This window comes from Myotis davidii, unplaced genomic scaffold, assembly GCF_000327345.1.
Source record: "Myotis davidii unplaced genomic scaffold, ASM32734v1 scaffold149, whole genome shotgun sequence".
Lineage (NCBI taxonomy): Eukaryota > Metazoa > Chordata > Mammalia > Chiroptera > Vespertilionidae > Myotis > Myotis davidii.
The window spans coordinates 4,110,349-4,133,549 of record NW_006352194.1 but is presented as its reverse complement, the minus strand read 5'-3'; the positions used below and the strand labels follow the sequence as shown (position 1 = coordinate 4,133,549).

Genomic DNA, 23,201 nt, shown 5'->3' with positions numbered 1-23,201 from the left:
AGCGTGCTATTTTTTCAAGTGAAATTTATAGTCATTCAACTCTGATCTTTATAGGATTTTACTAAGTTGGTATATTTCTGTTTGGTGCAGTAGCCAACTAGTAAGGGGGATTGATTAAGCATTCTCAAATTTGGGGAAAAGTTATTTGCAACATTGAGTTCCACTAGCCTTAAGGTAGCTAGGTAAACCTAAGAAGGGATGTTAGTGTTTCTGTATCTTACTGTTCCCATGGTCTAGCTCTGAGTATGAATGGACAACTGTTGACAAGAAGACTGATTTTTAGTTTATAGGACAAGTGCTAAGAGCTTATCGCTCCATTAATTTATGCTGGTAATTACAGTTATGCTTCATGGCCTTAGAAATCTAAGAGTCAGTAGGCTAGTTGCTTCGTTCTCCCATTTTTCAGGGGAAGAATCTAAAGCTCAAAATGTGTTTGCCTAAGGTCATTACCTAAGTCTGGGTACTAGAACTGGGGTTCTAACACAAAATACTGTATCCCTGTAAATAGAAGTGTCTTTTAGCAGCTGCCATCAGGTCGACTGATGACGGAATTATACTCTGAACTGCTATAATAGTATACTTTAATCAGCTTTAAGTGGATGTGGACAAGGTTGGGAAATAGGGTAATAATTCAGGAACGTTTGGAGAGTCCCAAGTGAAGAGACTCAAAACATGATTGTTGCCCTGGCCAGTGTGATTATGCACCAAACAGTCTCGGGTTCGATTCCTGACATATATCTGGGTTGCAGGTTTGATCCCCGGCCTTTGTTGGGGTGTGTATGGAAGAAAACTAATCAATGTGTCTCTCTCACATAGATGTTTCTCTCTCCCTCCCTTTCACTCTCTCTAAAAATCCATGGGGAAAAATATCCTCGGGTGAGGATTAACAAAAAAACAACCACCACACAAACATGGATTGCTGGGGGAGACAGGGGAAATGACTGAATGTTTTCTGCATCTCCTGTACACCAGCCGGTAACTGGTAACTCGGGGGCTTTAGATTCTAGTTTTGTTTTGGCTTCTTTTGAGTAATGAAAAGGTATCTTAAATTCCTGCAGTGCTGTAACATTCTGCATCACAATGGAACAGAGTTAGAGTCCTTGCCAAGTTGAGATCCAAAGACTCAGAAACTACTTGGAAAAACAGATGCACTGGTTTTCTTGAATGGCCCAACTATTACAAGAAGAAAGAGAATACTAGAAAGACAACAAGTGTCAGTCTTTTACAAAAACCATTAACTGGATGTACTCAGTACCTACCATAAGGGAGCCAGTTTTCACTTGTGTTCATATAGAGTGGTGCTTAAATGATTATACTTTTGACACAGGCCCGTTGGCCTTTTCAGTTTTCATCTTTCTTTGTGGAAACATTTTTGGTGTCTTTAAGGTATTCTTTTTCTATCCTTTAAAATCATGACTGCCAATCCCTGCTTTTTATAAATGTAAAAATCTCCTGCCTTCCTTTAATGTTACTGAAGTTGCAAAATAGGTATTTTCCCCTAAAATATAGTTACAATACTGACTTTGCTTTTCCAAACTATGTTAATTTATTCATTTAATAGGACTTTCCTGAGTGCCTCTACTGCATGCTATAATTGCTAAGGTAGCCCTTAGACATGTTGTAGGTACCTTCTCCACATGGCCTAGTCACTGCTTTAGGAAAGTCCAATATTTGCATAATCTAAAAAAAAAACCCTGTGAGTTTAAAGATAACAGCCTTTATTTATAGAATTACATTAAACTTTTGCATTAAGGATATACTTGTCCTTATTCTCCTTTTAGGAATAATAGCTATATTTCGTTTTCCTTAGCTATTGGGGAACCTGAATTAGAGTCTGTTCAGATGTAAATTTCTTCTTCTAGGTTTTACCAAAAGAACCAATCTAAATCTTTGTCTTACTATAATTCTAGAAGTGCACGGAGGTGGAGATTGACTCTGGCCTCTGTTGGCCAGATTTGGTCATTACAACTTTTTTCAATGTGTTACTCTTTTTAAGGATTTCTCTGGCTAAATCTCAGAACTTCTGTACCCAGAACCAAGCTGCAGTCAATGCAATCTGCTCTGCTGCTTCAGAACTTCTGCAGACTGGAATGAGATCACGTTTTTGTAGACCTGAAGAGTTTGTGATGGTAGAATGCAACCAGAGGTTGAACTAAGGAGAGTGTCCTTTTTTTGAGATAACTTCTTGCAGGATCAGGGACATTGTCCAGAAAGTTGCTTGCTCTCCCTAAATTTATTCTGCATGAGCTAGATGCATAGGCTGTCCCTCCCTCGGCCATATTTAGGAATGTTCCATATAATCTGCAGGACCAAAACAATCAGAATTGTACCTATTTAGAGCAGTGAGACTCACCCAGTGTTCCTAGTCTTGAAGAAACTGTTTATTTGGAGCTTTTCATAAAGAAATAAATGGCTTTGACAAGTCATATCAAAATCTGTTTCAAGTGATATCTTTTTTGTTTAATTCTTTACTGGAAAACTATATCAAGGGTTCTTTCAAAAAAAACTGCTTGCTTCTGAGTTTGCTTAACATGTTCTTGCTGTGTTGTAACATAGAAACCCAGCCGCTGTCTAACACAGAGCCTAGCTCTTTGCAATCATTTGCTGAGTTCTTTCTCAAGGTGCAGTTTAAGAACCTAGAGTAGAATGGTCAGGTAAGACTAAGGTTACTGCACTTTGTGCTCCGCAATAATCTGTGAAACTGAGATAGTCCAACAGTTCTCACCAAGGGGAACAGGGATTTAGGCGGTGCTTAAAGGTCATCATTTGCAAAAGTCCTTTTCATTGTCTGGCTGTGTCAAGTAGTGCATGTCTAAACTAGCTTAATTTTAGAAATAGATTCAAAATTTAAATATATCAACACTTTTTGATTTTCACCCAGTCAGTATTGATTAATGGACAAGTATTTTATTTACTATTTTTCAAATATTTCTTTAATTTCAAAGTGGAATTTTAAAGTTAGTGGGAAAACATTCCAGTTTCAAAGCTATCCCCGGTCTCACTGGCAACACTCCCATAACTGTTCAGGCAGAAACGGGCTGGGGCCTGACTGCTGGCTGTTCCTCAGAGTCTTCTCAGTGGAGCCTCGAGGCAGACGGTGTACCGGAGATGCAGACATGTCGTCCTGACGTCAGTCAGACGTGGCTGTGACCTTTGGTTTGGTTTTTGTTTGTCTGTTCTTGTTACTGTTCTGTGTTTCCTTTTCTCTTTTATTGCGTTTGCTTTATTCCTCACTGCTTTCTGATGCCATCTCCCTTTACCACCCCCGTCCTCTCCACACCGGCTTTCTTTTGTCCATTTCAGTGCCTTGACTTTCCCATTTTGGTCTCTGTAGAGTCTGTCCCTTATTTCTCTGGTGGTTGCAGCTTCTGAGCTAACAATGCTTTGGTCATGCTGTGTGTTTAAAGCCTTGATTTTACTGCTGTCGTAAAAATGAAACTTGACGTGGCTATTGGGCTGTTATTTACAGTTTATTTCTCTCTCTGCTGCACTGGTTAAAAGGACACTGTCAAGGTATTTTTTTTCATAATTTTTCAAATCATTTTCCTCACTGTTTACAATAACCCATTAAAAGCTTGAAACTTAAATCTTTCCCTTCCAAAGGTCCTCTCCATCATACATTCACACTGGTTTGTTGTTGTAGATTTGCGCCTGTGTGTCGGGCTGGTGCCATTTGAGTTTTTGTCATTGAAAACGCATGTAAAAAGTCAGGTTTTTTTGTGGGGGGTGTGGGTGGACTAAAGGGGAAAGTGTAATGAATCAAGTGAGCTGCTTAGCAAAGAGGGAAGAAACAAAAGGTCAAATTTGGTCCCTTTAACCTTGACAGTGTCCCTTTAAGTATTTCTCTACCACACACCCTGGACCCCAATTACTGAGCCTGAGTGCTGCGCATTTTTCAGTATGAACTTCCCTGTGTGACTGTCAGCCTCGCTGCAAAGATTAAAGCTTGTCTGAAGCAAGCCATCCAGTCGACACTGGAAGAGCTTTAATCTGCACCATTTGCACACTTGTGTATCGGCACATTCTGCCCTATTGCAGAGGCGTATGTGATCTGATCCCTCTTGCTGCTACAGCATCCCCTTACTAGACAATATAGAAGCCACACAGAAATATCACCCTTTTCTACTCCGGGAAAAGCAGCCTTACACATTGCATCTATAATCTGTTAAGATTTCATAGCTGTAGATATCAGTTGAAAATGTAATTGTTTTCTTTTTTAAAGGTGCACCAAATTTAGAGTTTCTAGAACCATATTTTGTAGCATCATTGCATGAATTACACTGAGCAAAATTTCAGCATTGCTTTGAGCTGCTCTGTATACTAGTGTGACCAACACATTAGTGAGGAAAAGTAACTAATGAGAAAGTAAATGAAATTCCTGACAAAATGGTCTCCTCCATTAGCTCTGATAACCATGTAATCAGAACAAGTAGGGCTGTCACCAAGGGCTCCTTTCTTTGGGCCTGGAGTTGAATAGAAGTCAGATGTGTCTGAATCCTAGGTACCACCCTGCTATATAATGGCACCAAGTATCCAACGCCCGATTCTCTGCCTTATTTCTCAGTATAAACCAGAAGATTCTCGGGGGTTGACATTTCTTAGGCTAATGAGGACTCTCAAATTCATAGAGATTTCTTGATCTCTTCAGTGCGGTCTTTTGGAACTTGATGCTTTAAAACATGCTTTTGATTGAGTCACTTACGGCGTCTGTCGTATTTACCGTTTCCAAAGACAGTTGCAGTCCTTTTCCCTTGTTGATGCTTTAAAACATGCTTTTGATTGAGTCACGGCGTCTGTCGTATTTACCGTTTCCAAGGACAGTTGCAGTCCTTTTCCCTTTTTTCTCTTTTTGGTGCAGATTGTATTTCTTGCCACATTCTTATGCCACCCCCTGGCTCATAGGGAGTTATTTGGGTGACTTATCAGTGAAGGGGCAGCAGCCTGTACTTCAAAATCATCTGTTTAATTGGGAAGGGCAAAAACTAAGGAGTTTCAAACAAGAGGTAGAATCTTACTGTGATGATCTTGTCCACAGTCAGTTATCTCTGGTGGTAAAAGATCACTTCTTCTCTGCCTTAGTGTTCCTTAGACCTTTAATATTTGTTTCTTGTTACCAATTTTAGGTTGGCTGTAAAGTGAAATTCATATTTTAAATCCCACTTCCCAGTTGATGCCCCGCTTATTGTGGCAAGAGATGCTTGCATTAGATGTGCCTTTTCTCTCGCTGCTGTCATGAAATCAGCAATAGAATTGCAGATAGTCTACTTTGGGGCTGAATTAAGTAGTAGTCACAGAGGTATGTGTCTCCACTGACTGATGGCAGGGCCTGGGAGCATGGTCTTGCAGCTTGATGATCTGCTCTGCAGTCTGTTCCCTTCCTCCACCATAGCGTGCCAGACCTGGTACCTCGGTCACTCATAATCTGAGCTTTGGACATTCAACTCGGAACTTAATTGGTGCCTTAAAACACTATTACTCTGCAAATTAATAGCTTATTAATTGCAATGAACTTCACTTCTCTCTTTCCTACCCCCTCTCCCCCCTTAATTCTTCTTTGAGGGAAAGCAGGTGCCTCGGGCTTCTTATTTGCCCATCTTGCCCTTTGCTGGAAGGTCCTCAGGTGTGTTGACACAGTTTTTGTTCTCTGGGACGTTTCTAGCTATTGTCTGCATGTCAGCCCAGCTTATCTCAGTGCATGACTTCAGTTAGCACCAGCGTGAATCCTGGGGCTGCTAATAGAGATAGAGTCCCAGCTCTGGAGGCAAAATTGGGAGAATAGGAGAGCATCAGTGCCAAAAACATCTCATATCTCATTTAATAGAATTGACCACTTCATAGAGAAAAAAGTTTAAATCATTGTCCTCAAAGGTTTCCCCTTTGAGAAACCTTTTAATTTGTACAGCATTTGTGTTTTCATGGGTGGTTATGTTTAGTATTATAAGGACCAACTCTGCTATACTTCGGATTTTCAGGTTCCTAAAGAGAAAGATGAAATGGTAGAACAAGAGTTTAACCGGTTGCTAGAAGCTACATCTTACCTTAGTCATCAGCTAGACTTCAATGTCCTCAATAATAAGCCCGTGTCCCTTGGCCAGGCATTGGAAGTTGTTATTCAGTAAGTACTTCAATACTGCTTATTGTCTAGTGATTTCCATTTAGAGATTTGCTATTTTTGTTTTAAGTTTTCCATCAAGTCTTATTTGAGTTAATTGTTGCTTATTTTCATGTTAAATAGTTAACTCTAAAAGTAAAACCAATAATTACATGATACGTAAAACCCTTCTAAATTCTAAAATTCACTTTTATGGCACTAAACTGCATTTAACATAGCCTAGAAAATAACTTGTCCCCAGCCAACTTTCTTGTTTCAGAGTATTAGAAATATCAGTGGGCCTTGATACTCTTAAATGTTTTTGATGGATACCAGTCTTATGTTGCAAAACTGTGTGACCAGAGCATATGAATTCTCTCTCTTAGGTTACAAGAAAAGCATGTTAAAGATGAGCAGATTGAACATTGGAAGAAGATAGTGAAAACTCAGGAGGAATTGAAAGAGCTTCTTAATAAGGTGAAATTCTGTTTTATTTTTTTTTCATATCTGAAGGTGCATTAGGAGAGAAAAAGCCTTCTAGAAATTTTAAAAGCACTGGGACTCACTGATTACTCTTAAGAAAAAATGACTAGCAAAAGGCACTGTTTATCTGTCACTCTAAAGTGCAGCTTTACTGGTAAATTGCTGTCAGGGTCCCTTTGGCTGTTGTAAAGCTGACCCAGTGCCCTCTATTGAATTCTAGGATGGGAGGGAAATCACTTGTCCCGAGGTCAGATTCCCACTGTTGACAACAGGTCAGCAACCAAGACCATATTCTTTGCCATAATTATTTCACTTGTGCCAAATAGTAGATCTATTGAGGGCTCTTTGCCACCACCCTCCAGACTAGGAAACCCTTTGTTTCTCCTCATCTGCTAGCTGCAAACATAATACCAGCTTAGGGAGAAAACGTGAAGTGGGACAGCTCCTGTGGGAGTTGTCATGCAAAACCGGGAGCATCTTGTGACTAGCCTCTTGCCTCACTCTCACGGTGCCTCACTTCTTCATCCTGTCAAGTGAAGAGGTCTCTGGCACTCCTTATTCAGGATGTGGTACGGTGAAGTGAGATGAGTGGCCAGAGAATGGCCAGCTGTGGGGTTCCTCATCTCAAGCTTTGACCATCCCGCGAGGCCTCTGTAGTACCCTCAGAAACCGGACCAGACCAATCCTGGGAATAGTTCCAGCAGCTGCTTTGCGTGATAACTTGACCTTTTATATATTTAAAAAACAAATCATGGCCATTGGTTTCCAAAAACAACAAGTTTAAGTTACATTATAGTACTTTGTTTTTCCTGGAAAGTAAATTAATTTGCACGTGTGTGTATAATAATATTTTTTTAAATTAATGGGACACTCCTAGTTCTGCCATGTGTTCTGGAAAACAGAAGCAGTCTCACCTCACAGTGATGTGATATCTCTGTGTTGAGCCCTATAGGGTTTTTTTCCTGTTCTAAAATTTCATGATATAGAAGAGGCATTTAAGAATTCCGAGGACCTGTTTTGGTATAATAGCAGTTTAGGGGGAGGAACCAAAGCATGTGATTTGGAGATGAATGACATCACTATCTGGAATGGTAAATTTTTATTTTTCCCTCTTAGATGGTAAATTTGAAAGAGAAAATTAAAGAGCTCCATCAGCAATACAAAGAAGCATCTGAAGTCAAGCCACCCAGAGATATCACGGCTGAGTTCTTGGTGAAGAGCAAACACAGGGATCTGACTGCCCTGTGCAAGGTGTGGTATACGGACATACATGCCCCGTTGGTTTTATTTGGAATCCTAAGAATAGTGCAGATCTGAGGAACTTGGGAAAGATCCACCAGCCAATCACAGCTACCTGTAGTGCAAAGCGGATTTGGTACGCAGGAGCACTGGGGACTTAATGGGTTCGTTTGGTTTGAGATCTACTTTTTCTGCAGAATTCTTACTTTGTTTTCACAATCTCATCCTTTAGTTTACTTACATCTCATTTTGGCCCTTTGGTATAGTTTATCCCTGACGGTTTAGAATAATGATAATGAACATCGACTCCAGAGTCATTTGGAGTCACATTATCTGTTTGAAATCCATAACTTAGTATCTTCTAGCCAGGAGACCTTGGCTTCTTAATCCCCTCATCTGTTACATGGTATCAATGCTAACTCACTAGGGGATGTGGTGAGTGCACAGGAAGTGGTGGTTACTGTACCTTCCCCTCTCCCATCTTAATTTCAGGCTCACATTATAGTTTGTCTCCAAGAATAACGAGCCCTGACCCAGCCTTAAGCTGAGACACTTGTGGATGTGACCTGGGCCAGGGGTGTGGTTCAGACCTTACATTTTGTGGGATAAATAACTAGGCTGGTCTCTGACACATTTAGATCAACTGGTTCTCTTAAATTCTATCAGGAATATGATGAGTTAGCTGAAACACAAGGAAAACTAGAAGAAAAACTTCAAGAATTGGAAGCCAATCCCCCAAGGTACGGAAAAAAACACTGACGTTCAGAAGGCTAGGGTTTACTGTTCTTTCTGTTAGATTTAGAGGGAAAATTATAAAGCACCATGGTTTTATTTATGTTAAGTGAATGGATTGTAAATTGTTTAATGAATGTAAGCTATCTGTGCATGTGGACTACAGTTTACCCTTAAACACAGATTTGAACTGCTCGGGTCCCCTTATACGTGGACATTTTTCAGTTTATAATTCATTGGAAAATTTTTTTGGAGATTTACAACAATTTGGAAAAAATGTGCATACAACTGCGTAACCTAGAAATCTAGAAAAAGTTAGATATATCATGATTGCATAAAATTTATGCACATATTTTCCTTTCTCTGGCTTACTTTATTATAAGGACACAGCATATAATACATATAACATACAAATATGTGTTAATTGATTATCTTATCAGTGAAGCTTCCTGTCAACAGTAGGCTATTGGTAGTTAAGTTTTGGGAAAATCAAAAGCTATCCCCAGATATTTGGGGGTGGGGATCAGTGCCCTTAACCCAGAGTTGTTCAATGGTCAGCTATGGTTCTCTAGTTTCTAAATCCGCTAGTCTTATGGGTTTTTTGTGTGTGTTTGTGTGTGTTTTAAATATATCTTTATTGATTTCAGAGAGGAAGGAAGAGGGAGAGAGAGAAACATCAGTGATGAGAGAGAATGATTGATCGGCTGCCTCCTGCAAGCCCCGCACCCGGTATCAAGCCCAGAACCCAGGCATGTGCCCTTGATTGGAATCGAACCTGGGACCCTTCAGTTCACAGGTGGATGCTCTCTATCCACTGAGCCAAACCGGCCACGGCCCCTAGTCTTATGTTTTAATGTGTAAGAATGGCCTAGATACTTAAATATATTGTTTTTGAAGATAGCCTTCATAAAATCTGATATATGTATTTGAATGAAAGTGTAATAAATGAAAATTGTCTTCCTGGAGTGGCATAGAAGGTGGTATTGCTTCAGATTCCCATAATTCTGGGGAGTAGGAAAGTATTACACTTTATTTCCATTGGCTTTTGACAGTGAATACTTGCATGCTGATACTGTGCTCCATATTGCACCTGGTCTTCACATGAATCTGTTCTGTTCGGCAGTCAGGGGTGCTACCCATTCTTGCCAAAAAGTCCATGCTTTAAAATACAAAACAAATTCTTACAACGAATATGCTTTTATAATGCAACCATATAAAGAAGACTTTTCTTTTTTTTTAAATTTAAATAATTTTTATTTCTTAAAGTATTACAAAGAGTATTATATATGTCTCCCCCCGCCCCCTTGACATTCCCCTGGTCTCCCCTACCCCCCAGTGTCTTGTGTCCCTTGGTTATTCTTATATGCATGCATATAAGTCCTTTGGTTGATCTCTTATTCAACCTCACCGGGGCCGTCCCGACCTCACCGGGGCCATTACAGCCTCACCGGGGCCGTCCCAGCCCCACCGGTGCCGTCCTGACCTCACCAGGGCCGTCCTGACCTCACCTCTTTTTTTCTAGGCAAATGAGGCCTAATTGTAATTTGCTTTATGTAGTGAGGTTGGCACTGCTCCAGGTTCCAGGAATAAAGGGCTTAATAAGACAGCTCAGGTCCTACTTTTTGACTTAGGATTTTTTCACATAAAGTACAGTCCCAGGTTGAGATTGTCACACAGTTACTGAGATCATCCCTATCCACCTACCGAGCAGAATAGTAAAGTCCTTTAATAATCTTGTACTAAAAAAAATCAAATAAAAAATAACCTTGTACTCCTTTGTTCTCATTTTGCAGTGATGTATACCTCTCGTCAAGAGACAGACAGATACTTGATTGGCATTTTGCAAATCTTGAATTTGCTAATGCCACACCTCTTTCTACACTCTCCCTTAAACATTGGGATCAGGTAAAATTCCTTTATCGTTTATTTTTTGCACATGTCTTGCAGAGGGTTCTTAAAAGAAACTTTTCATTTGTTTGTTTTTATACAGCTTTATTAAGAAAGATAATTTACATACAAAACTCACTATTTTTAAGTGAGCAGTTTGGTTTTGCCAAACGTACATAGTCAAGAATAGAACATTTCACCATCCTTAAAAGTTCTCTCTTGCCCCTTTTGCAGTTAACTCTCCAGCCCTCCTGCTCTTGGCCCTATGCAACCATCTATTTGCTTAGTCACTATAATTTTGCTTTTTCTATAATTACCTGTAAATTGAACTATACAGTATAATATGCACTATATTAGCCTTTTGTGTGTGAATTCTTTTACTTAGCTACGTTTCTGTGTATATCAATGGTTTGTTCCTTGTTACTGTTTGGTGGTATTCCGTTGTATGGAAATGCCACAGATGGTCCTTTCATTGGTACATTGATGGACATGTGGGTGGTTTCCATGTTGGCTATAAATGATTGAAGCTGGTAGGAACATTCATGTGTTTCTCCTGGATTAATAAGAGTGAAATTGCTGAATCTTAATGGAAAGTAGGTTTTTAAAGCTTTATAAGAAACTTCTAAACTGTTTTCCAAATTGCATTCACACCAGCAACGTATGGAAGTTCCAGTTGCTCCGTATCATCACCAACACTTGGTCCTGCCGGTTAAAAAGTTTTAGCCATTCCAATGTTTGTTGTTTTAATTTTTATTTCCCTGATGATTGGTGAGCTGAAGCATCTTTTCATGTACTTATTGGCCATTCGTATGTCAATTCTTTTATGAAAAGTTTATTCAGATCTTTTCATTTAAAAAATCTGATTGTCTTGTTAAATTGTGAGAGTTCATCATGTTCTTTAAATTCTGGATATAATTTGTCAGATTTATGTTTTGGAAGTATTTTCTACAAATCTGCAGCAGGCTTGCCTTCTTATTTTATAAATGGTATCTTTAAAAGAGCAAATGTTTTAAATTTTTTGAGTGTCCTATTAATTTTCAGGCTTTGTGTGTTTTGTAAAATTCTGAACATTTTTTGTCTAAACGAAGATCGCAAAAATTTTCTCCATAAAGTTTTATGTTAGGTCTATGATCCATTTTGAGTTCATTTTTGTGCATAGTGAGAGGTGAGGGTACAAGCTCATATTTTTCCATATGGTTATCTAATTAATTACTCTAGCACTGTCCTTTTTCTTCATTTGTCTTGGCACCTTTGTTGAAATCAGTTGACCATGTGTGAGTCTGTTCGTTTATCTGTCTATCCATATCCCACTATCACACCGCCTTGAGTATGGTTGCTCTATGTCTTTCAAGTGAAATCAGGTAATGTAAGTTCTCCAGCTTTGTTCTTTTTAAAATTGTTTTTGGCTATTTTGGGTCTGTATTTCCATAAACATTATAGAATCAGTTTACCAATTTCTATTAAAAAATTCTGGGAGTTTGGGATTACATTGAATCTATAGATCTAATTTAGAGTGATCATCATCTTCCTATTGGCTCTAATCCTTGAGCATGATATAATATTTTGTCACGTTATTCTTAAGTATTGTAATGGTGATTTACTCTGGAATTGGTGAGAAGTCACAAGGCTTTTTAGATGTTGAATGGGTCAATCTCTAAGTCTGAGACTTCAGCCCGACTTAAGACTCTGTAGAAGTAAATATGACACTTTTATTACATATTTTCATTATATGTTTTCCTAGTAAGATTATTTTGACTTCTTAATCTTTAGATTATATCTTGGTATTCTTTAGTATTTGAATTACAGTGAGGATTGAACTTGCTAATGGTAAAAATCTTGCCAAATTCCCAGTTTCTTTGTGGTTTTTCAGGTAAAGACTAAATTAGACCTTCCTAATACCTCATTTATCACTTGGAGTTTCAGTGTGCGTCTGTTTGTAATCGTGTTAAGTTTTAAATGCGGGTGATTTGAACTGACCATAGAGGGGTGAGCCCGTCATTTAGTAGTTGTGCTGCCAACCCAGTGTTTTTATCTAATTCCTAGAATTGTGGTGTTTCCCCGGCAATCTCATGAAACCAGAAATACTGACGAGCCTTCGAAAGTTTCTCTACATAGAAAACTTTTTAGTAAATTCAGAGAAATGAGATAATTTGGGTAATTCTTCCAGGCCAAATCTTGACTTCTTTTTTTTCTTTTTTCTTTTTCTTTCGATGTTTGTTTGTTTTTTAATATATATTTGTACTGATTTCAGAGAGGAAGGGAGAAGGGGAGAGAGATAGAAACATCAATGATGAGAGAGATTCATTGATCGGCTGCAAACCCCACACTAGGGATCCAGCCAGCAACCCGAGCCGGGAATTGAACCATGACCTCCTGATTCATAGGTCAACGCCCAACCACGGAGCCATGCTGGCAGGGCATTCTTTTCTATCTTGATGGGAAATACGCAGCATTTTCTCCTCCACAGAACAACCAAACTGAGCCTCTGGCACACACACATCCTCAGACAGTTCTAACTCATTTACAGCAACTGCCATAGGATCAGTAAGACTTAGCTGGCCCTTAGTTACAGGCCTAATGCTGATTCAGCCTGTTTCTGATATCCTAACTTGGCCAGTGATACGGTCCCCGACTTTTAGAGGATTTTGAAATGAGATGCATTGACTTGTCTACATGTGCTGATTAATTTAACAAGAGGGACAGGAGTGCCCTCTCATAAAAACTCAGCACTTAGGTGTGAATGTAAGAGGTTCTCACCCTCCCCACATCTAGTCTCCTCCCATGAGACCCACCTTTTCCAGTTCGGTGTGTGTGCCCTTCTAGACCAGGATTACCCAGCTTGGCTGTGTTGGCAGTTGGGGCCAGATCATTCTCTGTGGTGGGGGCGTCCTGTGCATCTTATGGTGCTGGGGTCCAGCCCCAGCAGGTCCAGGGGTCCCCAAAGGTGTGGGCGGAGTAGGCGAAGAAGGAATGACACGGAGACAGCGTTCAGTTGATCAGCAGCCTTGCCAGGATCTCTAGCCACACTCTCCAGCCAAGTTCTGTCTAGGATCTCCAGCGAAGTTCTGGTTAGGATCTCCAGCCAGGTTCTGTTGCCATGTTCCCTCGCTAGGTTCTCCAGCCAGGTTCTGTCCAGGTTCTCCAGCCAGGTTCAGTCACCAGGTTCTAGTCAGGTTCTGTTGCCATGTTCTATCCAGATTCTGTAGCCAGGTTCTGTCTCTAGGTTCTGTTGCCAGTTTCTGTCCAGGATCTTTTGCCATGTTCTGTCTCTAGGTTCTGTATCGACTTCTTTACTATATAAATTACCTTGGGCCAATCTTTACAATCGTAGATTTCCTTCATCTGACTTTGGTTTAGGAACTCTTCCTTAACTTTAAAACATGTAAGTTTAAGGAATAAAAATGGATTTTGCTCTTGGGTAAAAGAAAACGTAATTAGGATGGCAAAATCTAATATCCTACCAAGTCTGTAATACATTAAAAAACCAAACAAAAAAGATACCTAATTGTCTGAATTTACTGAATCAGCTTTCTTCACTCTCCCACCCCCATGAATAGTCGAGACTTGATGATAAAACCTCTTCTAGCCCAGCCCTTGTGGCTCAGTGTTTGAGTATATAGACCCGTGCACCAATGGTTCAAATCCCAGTCAGGGCACATGCCCGGATTAGGGGGTTGACCCCTAGTAGGGGGTGTGCAGGAGGCAGCCAATCAGTGGTTCTCTCTCATTGACGTTTCTGTCTCTCTCTTCCTCTCAAATCAATAAAAACATTAAAAACAAACAAACAAAACACCTCTAGGGAAAAAGAAACTGCCCTACTTTCACTGCCAAAGGTAGCCATTATGGACATTCGGGGATTTTTTCTTTTCCCTTCAGTTTTCTGGGGCAGCTGTAGTTGAATATGGAGTAATTGGTTTTTTAAAAACAAAGAAACAGATTTTTATCGATTTCAGAGACGAAGGGAGAGGGAGAGACAGAAACATCAGCGATGAGAGAGAACCATCAATTGGTCACCCCTGCAAGCCGTCTCACTGGGACTGAGCCCGCAACCCGGGCAGTACATGCCCCGACCGGGAATCGAGCCATGACTTCCTGGTTCATGGGTCAACATTCAACCATGAAGCCACACTGGCTGGGCTGGAGTGATTGTTTTAATTTCTGTGTTATATTGACAGTTTCCACAAGTTGGTGTTTTAGCCTTATTTTACAGAACTCAGTATAAAGTAGCATAAATTAGATTTTAAAAGTGTGAAAATGTGTCCTTTTCTCTCCTCTTTAGGATGATGACTTTGAGTTTACTGGTAGCCACCTAACAGTGAGGAATGGCTACTCATGTGTGCCTGTGGCGTTAGCAGAAGGCCTAGATATTAAATTGAATACAGCAGTTCGGCAGGTTCGCTACACAGCTTCAGGTATGTTGTTGCTTTGCTGGTGAGAGAGTACACGATGCTGATCTTTTGAGTTTGAACTATAGGAAAAGTATTAAGTCATTTCCTGATAGAATGTCTTATAAACTATGTCTCCTAAATTTTAAAATTTGCATTTACAAAAGGATTGAGCCCATAGAGCAGCCATGGGCAAACTGCGGCCCGTGGGCCGGATCCAGCCCGTTTGAAATGAATAAAACTAAAAAAAAAAAAGACCGTACCCTTTTATGTAATGATGTTTACTTTGAATTTATATTAGTTCACACAAACACTCCATCCATGCTTTTGTTCCGGCCCTCCGGTCCAGTTTAAGAACCCATTGTGGCCCTCGAGTCAAAAAGTTTGCCCACCCCTGGCATAGAGCCTTTGGAGATTATAACCCCATTATTGTATAAACCAGAAAATTGAGGCAAGTTTTAGTTTACAAATTGCATGAATTGGTTGATATTATAATAACAGCCAGTGAGTTTGGCTTTAATTTTGCTAAGTATATTCTTAAATGCCAGAACTTGGGCCCCTAGTCTCCAGTGGAACCCACCCTGTATTTCACCATCTTGCAACAGGGTCTTTGGATCCATTCTGGCTTTTCCTACTTAGATGGGCTAATGCCTCAAGCTGCTTTCTCGTTCTGGGAGCAGTCCTGCTAAGTAGTTGACTTCTGATTGCCCTGATTACTGTGACAGGCTCAGTGCTCATTATTGCTAGTTTCAGGTACGTTTAATATGGAGTGCAGAGCATCCGTTGTCCACCCACCTTTGGAATTAGTAATCTTGAACTCCTTATGGTAACTAGTCACTCCCCTTCCTGAGGGCCCTCATCACAAATGGAAATGTGGCCACTAATCTTGCCCTCCATGGCCCCTTTTTCTAGAGTTTTTAAGATCACCACAAATATTTTTTTTATAATTGCTGAAACCATTTTCCATTTAAATTTCCCCTTCAGAGGCAGCTTCTAGCTGATGATGTTGAAAAGATCTACCGCTTCATTTGCGCTGCAGATGAAGAATAGTTGAGAATAGCTTTTCTGTCATTTTCTCTAGTTCTGTGACCACAGAAAATGGGCATGGCCCTGGCTGGGTGGCTCAGTGGGTTGGAGGATCAAGGTTGTGGGTTCGATTCCCAGTCATGGCACATACCTAGGTTGTGGTGGGTTCAGTCCCTGGTTAGGGTGCTTACAGGAGGCAACCGGTTGATGTTTCTCTTTCGCTCCCTTCTCTCTCCCTCCCCACTTCCTTCCTCTCTCTTTAAAACAAAAGTCCTCAGGTGAGGATTTTAAAAAAAGAAAGAAAATGGACATGTAATGAGGTCTCATACTTATTTGAACTATTTATGTATAGTTTTGAAGCATTCAATGAAGAAAAACATCAAGCTCACAGGAGAGTAAATAAGATTAACCTCCTTTCAGTGCCTTTCTGTGGCCAACTTTGAGCTCATTCATGTTCTGGCAAGCTGAGCATCATAGTGCATTCTCGAATAGCGAGCTCCCCGGTTCTGAGCTGCATCCCTTGGGCCTGTACCACACACTTCTGCTATCATTCTTCTCTTTGTCCCTATGCACGAGCACCTACCCACGGTGAGGAGTTATTGGTTCTCTTGGGACAGACATTTTACTCTGAATTTTGGTCTAAATTTACTTAACTTTATTGAGTTATCAGGTCCTTTTATTAGTCCAGAAGATCCTGTATCAGGCAGGTAAGATAGTACAATGGTGAAGATCAGAGGACTCTGAGCATTCGGATTTGAATCCTGGCACTTACTACCTGTGTTATTTCACTTCTGCCTCAGTTGCCCTCTATAAATAGTGGATAGAACCGACTCCATAGACTTGTGTGATGGCATATAGAGCCTGCTGTACACTAAATGTTCATACCCTCGTCAATACCATCCTCCTCACCAGTCTTTTCCCTCAAACCCCGATAGGATGTGAAGTGATAGCTGTGAATACCCGCTCCACCAGCCAGACCTTTATTTATAAATGTGATGCGGTTCTCTGTACCCTCCCCTTGGGTGTGTTGAAGCAGCAGCCACCAGCTGTCCAGTTTGTGCCGCCTCTTCCCGAGTGGAAAACATCTGCAGTTCAGAGGATGGGATTTGGCAACCTTAACAAGGTAACCTGCCCTCCACACCTCGCTCGTGCCCTCTATACAAGTACCAGTCCAGCTGCCCTCCACTGGGACAGTAGAGAGGTTTGCATTTTCATACATTGTGCTGTGCTTTCAATTCTGATCTAGGGTGAGTCCTGTCCATTCATTCACTTTATTGCCTAGTTATGCATAAAGTATTCTTGAGAACTTAGTCTTCTGAGGTCACTTCACAAACCCAAGCCTATATATAAAAGGAGAGCCCTAAATGCCATCCTAAGTAATAAATTTGTAATAAGGATTTCTAGGCTTATAGTAAGAATATATTAGCCTGACCGGCGTGGCTCAGTGGTTGAGCATCGACCTATGAACCAGGAGGTCACAGCTTGATTCCTGATCAGGGCACATGGTTAGGTTGCAGGTTCGATCCCCAGTGTGGGGCGTGCAGAATGCAGCCCATTGATGAGTCTCTCATCATTCATGGGTTTTTTTCTGTCTCCCTCTCCCTTTCTCTATGAAATTAGTAAAAATATTTTTTAAATTATTTAAGATGGAAAAAAAAGACTACTCTTTTTAGAAGAAATGTAAATAATGTCTTAAGAAGAAGTACTTTCTTTTGAGGCATAGCTGTGTTTAAAGCCATATTCTTGGAGCCCCGCTGCCAGCTCATGTGTTTCTTTTTTGTGATAGGTGGTGTTGTGTTTTGACCGGGTGTTCTGGGATCCAAGTGTCAATTTGTTCGGGCATGTCGGCAGCACGACTGCTAGCAGGGGTGAGCTCTTCCTCTTCTGGAACCTCTACAAAGGTAACTGCTTTCTAGTTTTGATCTTTCTCATATCCTTAAAGGAATACAGAATTAGGAATATTCTGGTTTTTCTCAAATATATATATATACACACACGTCTTGATTTTTCATTAACCCTATAAGCAATTCCTGAAATTCCTTATAGATGCTAGTAATATGGAAAAAAACAACCCTGCCTTCAAGGAGCCCGCAACTAACTTGTGGGAGATAGAATGAGGAGGTAGGCAGCCTCAGAACAGGGCGGTAAGGAGACAGCAGAGTGAAAGCCCAGAGACTGCAAAGAAAGCAGAAAAGGAAGGGGCCGCCCTGCCAGCAAGGGTGAGCCCAAGGAGGCTTCCTGGAAGGGAAATTTGTATTCCTCATGCTCACACTTTCATGTCTGACTTACCCCTGAATCTCTAATCACTTCCCTCCTACCTCCCGCTGTACTTTCTTCTGTACGTATTTGGACTGCTCCTATTCCTATACAGAGCTTTAAAAAGAAAGTATATCTAGACTCTACCTCATTCCAGGAAAAGAATGTAAGACATACACTGTGCAGCAGTGTCAGCAGGCATGGCCTCGACAGTGTAGACACATCAGTGAACAGTTTGAGTCCCACCCAGTTCTTTCCGTCACTCCTCGCTGCCTGCTTCTAAAGCACCTCCAGGTGCCAGGGCCTGTCATCCCGAGGCGGCACTTTGTTCCCCGAGCACATTGCTTCCTCACAGCAGCTGAGTGCTCTTCCCTCCCCGATCCAGATGGTCGAGTCCTCGCAGTGCTCGCTTCACCGTCTCTCTCAGACCCTTTTGCTCCTCTTCTTTTCTACTGCCCACTCCCCAGTCCAAGCCACTCTCTCACCTTTTCTGGTCTGGAACCTCTTTAAAGGTAATTGCTTTCTAGTTTTGCCAGTAGCCACTAACTGCTATCCCTGCTTCTATCTTTTGAGGGCTTTCCATTATCTTGGCCATTACTAAGAAGGCCCGCCTAACCTAGCCCTTCTCTACTTCAGCGTCCTCATTGTTCATTCCTCCCAACCCACCCTCACCCCTCCCCACTCTGGGCTCCAGAACCTGCTGCTCTTCTGGAATCCTGATTGCACCTTGCTGTTTCCCCTTCAGGGCCTCTGCCCGGAAATACTGTTCCTGGTGCTTTCGTTTCCCTTCTTCTCTTCCTTCCCAACATGGCTTACTCTGCCCAGCCTTTAGGTCTTCACCTAAATGTCACTATTTCAGAGAGGACTCCCAAGATACACATACCTCCACTGCTTCAGAGCTCAATTCTGTGTCCTGTGTTTTTCTTCAGTAGCTTCTATTACAGTTCATAATTATGTATCTGTGATATCTGTCTGTGGAGTAGTCCATTATTTTTATATCCCCAGCATCGACTACTGTGTTTATCCCTAAAGTCTGTTGCATAGTCACCAAATGGATGAGTAAAGGTGGTGATGGGCTTGGAGGGGCCTGGGATAGCTGAAAGGGTGACCCTTGCGGAGCTGTCCCCAGTGGTCAGGGCTAAGAATTCTTGGTCTCAACATAGGGATACTTGTTTTCTTTTGTTAACAAGGTCTGAAATGATATCTGCAGTTATAAACAGTGAAGTACACGAGTCACATCTGTAGTTTGCCAGCTCCCTTCTGGGGGTAGATTTCAAGTTACCTTTTCAGAAACAGTTTGTCTCTAGCTGAGTGGTGCATGTCTATTGGTTGTCAGATTTCAGAGCACCAAGAGTAATGGGCCCATTAAGGAGGTTCTTGAGAAAAGTCCGTAGGAAAACCCTGGAATTGTCTTTTCCGTTTCCCTAGCTCCAATACTCTTGGCACTAGTGGCAGGAGAAGCTGCTGGCATCATGGAAAACATAAGTGATGATGTGATCGTTGGCCGATGCCTGGCCATTCTCAAAGGGATTTTTGGTAGCAGTGCAGTGCCCCAGGTAAGTGAGTGGGGATAAGCGGGGACCTGGGGTTTGGACAAAAGACACATTTGACATATTCTCTTAAGTTGCAGCACAGGTGCTTGGTCACAACAGTTTCAGCCAGAATTGAGAAGTGTGTATGGATTTACATGACTGCTAATGTTTGGAGTTCATGCCTAAGTGTGGGATTCAGAAAGTTATTTGCTGCATTTCTTACCATCACCACCACACCCCACCTTTCAGAGTGGCCAAACTCCCTCAGGGAAGTCTTAAGATAATCTTTTGGTACTTTTTTCTATTCTTTAGGCCCATTGAAACACTTATAGACCCTTATGATTCCTTTGAAAGGAGGTACATCAGTACTTCATGTGAATTTGTGAGAGAGAATTTAATTTAGATCAAGTCCTTGGTAGAGCTCTGGATTCAGACATAGGCTTGGTTGCAGTCTGAAGGCATTCTGTTACATATTTTAAAACATCAGCATTTACCACTTGGCTCTCATGTCTGTTCCCTCTTCAGCTCTCTCAGAACTTGTATCTCCGCTCACCACCACTTTCCACCTTTCAGATATTACTGTCTGTCCCTAGTGTCCAGCAGTAACTTCTGCCCATGGTATTTTCTTTAGCCCAAGGAAACGGTGGTGTCTCGCTGGCGTGCTGATCCCTGGGCCCGGGGCTCCTATTCCTATGTGGCTGCAGGATCATCTGGGAATGACTATGATTTAATGGCTCAGCCAATCACTCCTGGCCCCTCAATTCCAGGTGCCCCACAGGTGAGAAACTTACAAACTGTACCTGGGCTTATTTGGGAAGAGGCCAGTATCCCAGGTTCTCAGGGTAAAAATGCCACTGATTGTTACAGATTTAGTCAGTCTTGGACCCTTTCACATAACCCAGAGCAGAGGAAAAGGGAGGAGCAGTTATCTTTTGCATCAGGTTTCTCACATTTTGGCTTTGTTAAATCTAAACAGTCTGTATTTAGATTTTTGTCCCTATAAAACAAATGTTTTTAATTGCACCCCATTTTGTAATGGTTCATGGGATTGTTGCAGGCTCCCAATCACTAGGGATCTCCCAGGGATGCTCCTGAGAAATCACTTTGGGCCCTTACCTAGACGATGCCTGACCCTGCTCCAAAGAATAGTGTTCTCAGGACCTGCGCTAAGGAAGACCTGCTCTGAGCCGAGTGAGAACAAAGGCTGTGTGCTCTGTGGTTCAGGGCAGTCACCCCCACCTCCAGTAGGTACTGCATGAGGCAAAGTGAGTTTCAGAACTGGGTGTCCCCAGAGAAACTGGAATGTGAGAACAGGTGCAGTTACATGTCACTCTGGAACTAAGGCTGGGCTGAGTTTTGTTGTCCTCTCCTAGATCTGTCAGTTCTAATAAAACGCCTACTCCTAAGGGCGACCCTTTTTGGTAGAATGATGGGCTAGTGGTTTGGGGGTGGATGAGTTCAGCCTCAAAGGCCAACAAAAATTTGGAAGTTTAAACACAACAAAGGTGTATTTGCAACGTGCTGATTTCCTCTTAACTTTTCTTCCTCAAATAGCCAATTCCACGACTCTTCTTTGCTGGAGAACACACAATCCGTAACTACCCAGCCACAGTCCATGGTGCTCTACTGAGTGGCCTCCGAGAAGCAGGAAGGATTGCAGACCAATTCTTGGGAGCCATGTACACCCTGCCTCGCCAGGCCACACCAGGTGTCCCTGCACAGCAGTCCCCAAGCATTTGAAACAAATGTACCCTAAGGGAAGAGGCTGACGTGTGTCTTTTGCTGTGTAAGCAAAGTTCTAGCAATAGATTCCTGAGAAACCTGCCCTGGCTTTTGGGCTTCCGGTCAGTTGCCGAAGTTCAGGATGGCCAGGTGGCCCAGGAGTTGTCTCCTTTGAGTGACTTGGAGCCAGGGATGAAGGCACTTGTCCATTTAGTGTGGAAGTGTGTGTTCTTCAAGACGGTGGCAAGCAAGTGCTATGAGAGAACATCTTAGTCTCTTGGTGTGTGGTAGGTTTTTTTATATTTTGAGAATAAAACTTCATATAAAATTAGTCCTTTTTGTTTGTTTTCCCTTAGCGTTAGAGCTGTATACAAGACAGGAGTGTTACTCCGTTGGAGATGTTAATTTTATCTGTTTACATAAGGAGGATGTTTATGTAAAGGAGAAAAATGACCTGGTCAGAAGACAGGCGCCTATAGAACAGTGGACTTCCTGGTCTGTGAGGCTAGATTTCCCACAAAGGGTGGGGCGGGTGACCATGTGCCAAAGGCGTGAGCAAATGGATATCGGGAAACTGAATTCTCAAAACACAAGACAACACAAAGTTTGGGTAGTCCTTACAGACTCTCCTGGCTTTATTCTCCAGATTCCCTCCGTGGGCATGTCTAACTATACTTCCATCCAAGGTACTGGTATAAAGTTTTGGCGAGTTCTACATAAGGAACAGATCAAGGGTTTAGGTAACTTCGCTGCTATAACAAATTACCAACAAGCTCTGAGGGAACATTCCATTTCCTTGCTTTTCTCAGCTTCTAGGGGCTGTCTGTATCTTTGGCTTATGGCCCCTTCCTCCATCTTAAAAGCACACCGATCTCTGCTTCCATCATCACTTGTGGTCTTTAGATCCCCCTCCATCTCTCAGGATACTGGTGATTTACTTCAAGGCCCACCCAGATCATCTCCCCCATTTCAAAATCTTCAATCACCTCTGCAAAGTCTCTTTTGCCATGTAAGGTAAAAACTTGTAGGAACAGAATGTCTGCCTATTCCTTATCCAAGGGCTCTTAGCAGACTAAATGCGCGTGGATGATCTGCTTCTAGAAATCGGATTTAACTTGCATTAGTGAATTCTTCCCTAAATGAGGTTTTATTCTTAGTAAGATTTAAGGGATATTACATTGGTGGTCTGAGTGGAAGGCTTTTTTCCTAGTCTTGGAATGAGTGACAGTAATTAGGAAATTTTGCACACCAGAATCAGAGCAAGTGGTATAATTGATGTAAAGGTGAGAGCAGCAAACAGTGGGAAGTATGACAACTTTGGAGCACAGCTCGGCCATTATATTGTTACCTTGGGCAGGGAGGGGGTGGTTAAGGTATTTGAACCAGTGTTAGGTGCTTTTGTTTTTTAAATAGATGGCATAGGACCCTTGAGAGAAGATTGTTTTGTGTGTGACAAGCCTAAAAATAAAATGTAGCAATAAAATAGGTGCTGTATGATTCTAATACCAGTTCAGTTCTGGCTTCTAGGTATGTTCTTTACTAAGCCTCAGGTATGTTTCCAGTCCTTACAGCACCAGTAATTGGCTGAGAATTTTAAATAAAATACGGTGAAATATACTAGCTGCACCAACGCATAGAAAAGTTCTATGCAGAGATGACATCAACACAAATGGCATCACTGACTCACACACATGGAAACTAGGGAGCTTTATTGGTTACATATTGTGCTGCAGAGCCGACAGACAGCATGAGAGCCAGAGGATACATGCAGACAGGCAGCTTCAACTAGACACATGCACCCAAGGAGCCCTGAGTCACTGCTCACGGCTTTGCCCTGGTTTCCAGTGG

The 23,201-nt window shown here is 41.6% G+C and overlaps 1 protein-coding gene across 4 annotated transcripts in view; it reads left to right on the top strand.

The window, feature by feature from the left end:
• The window catches only part of KDM1A (lysine (K)-specific demethylase 1A), a 64,587-nt gene extending 42,902 nt beyond the window's left edge, over positions 1 to 21,685 (top strand). For 2 of the 4 annotated variants that reach the window (XM_006777582.2, XM_006777580.2), the window contains 11 exons: positions 5,973 to 6,115; positions 6,478 to 6,568; positions 7,691 to 7,825; positions 8,480 to 8,553; positions 10,339 to 10,450; positions 14,712 to 14,844; positions 16,779 to 16,966; positions 17,630 to 17,744; positions 19,528 to 19,655; positions 20,263 to 20,409; positions 21,186 to 21,684. In XM_006777582.2, the coding sequence (XP_006777645.1) occupies positions 5,973 to 6,115; positions 6,478 to 6,568; positions 7,691 to 7,825; positions 8,480 to 8,553; positions 10,339 to 10,450; positions 14,712 to 14,844; positions 16,779 to 16,966; positions 17,630 to 17,744; positions 19,528 to 19,655; positions 20,263 to 20,409; positions 21,186 to 21,371 (1,452 nt within the window). In that variant the 3' untranslated portion in view covers positions 21,372 to 21,684. Of the gene's footprint in view, positions 1 to 3,501; positions 3,514 to 5,972; positions 6,116 to 6,477; positions 6,569 to 7,690; positions 7,826 to 8,479; positions 8,554 to 10,338; positions 10,451 to 14,711; positions 14,845 to 16,778; positions 16,967 to 17,629; positions 17,745 to 19,527; positions 19,656 to 20,262; positions 20,410 to 21,185 lie in introns of all 4 variants that reach the window. The other 2 variants (XM_006777579.1, XM_006777581.2) reach the window with 2 other exon arrangements.
• Positions 21,686 to 23,201: the final 1,516 nt, after the last annotated feature.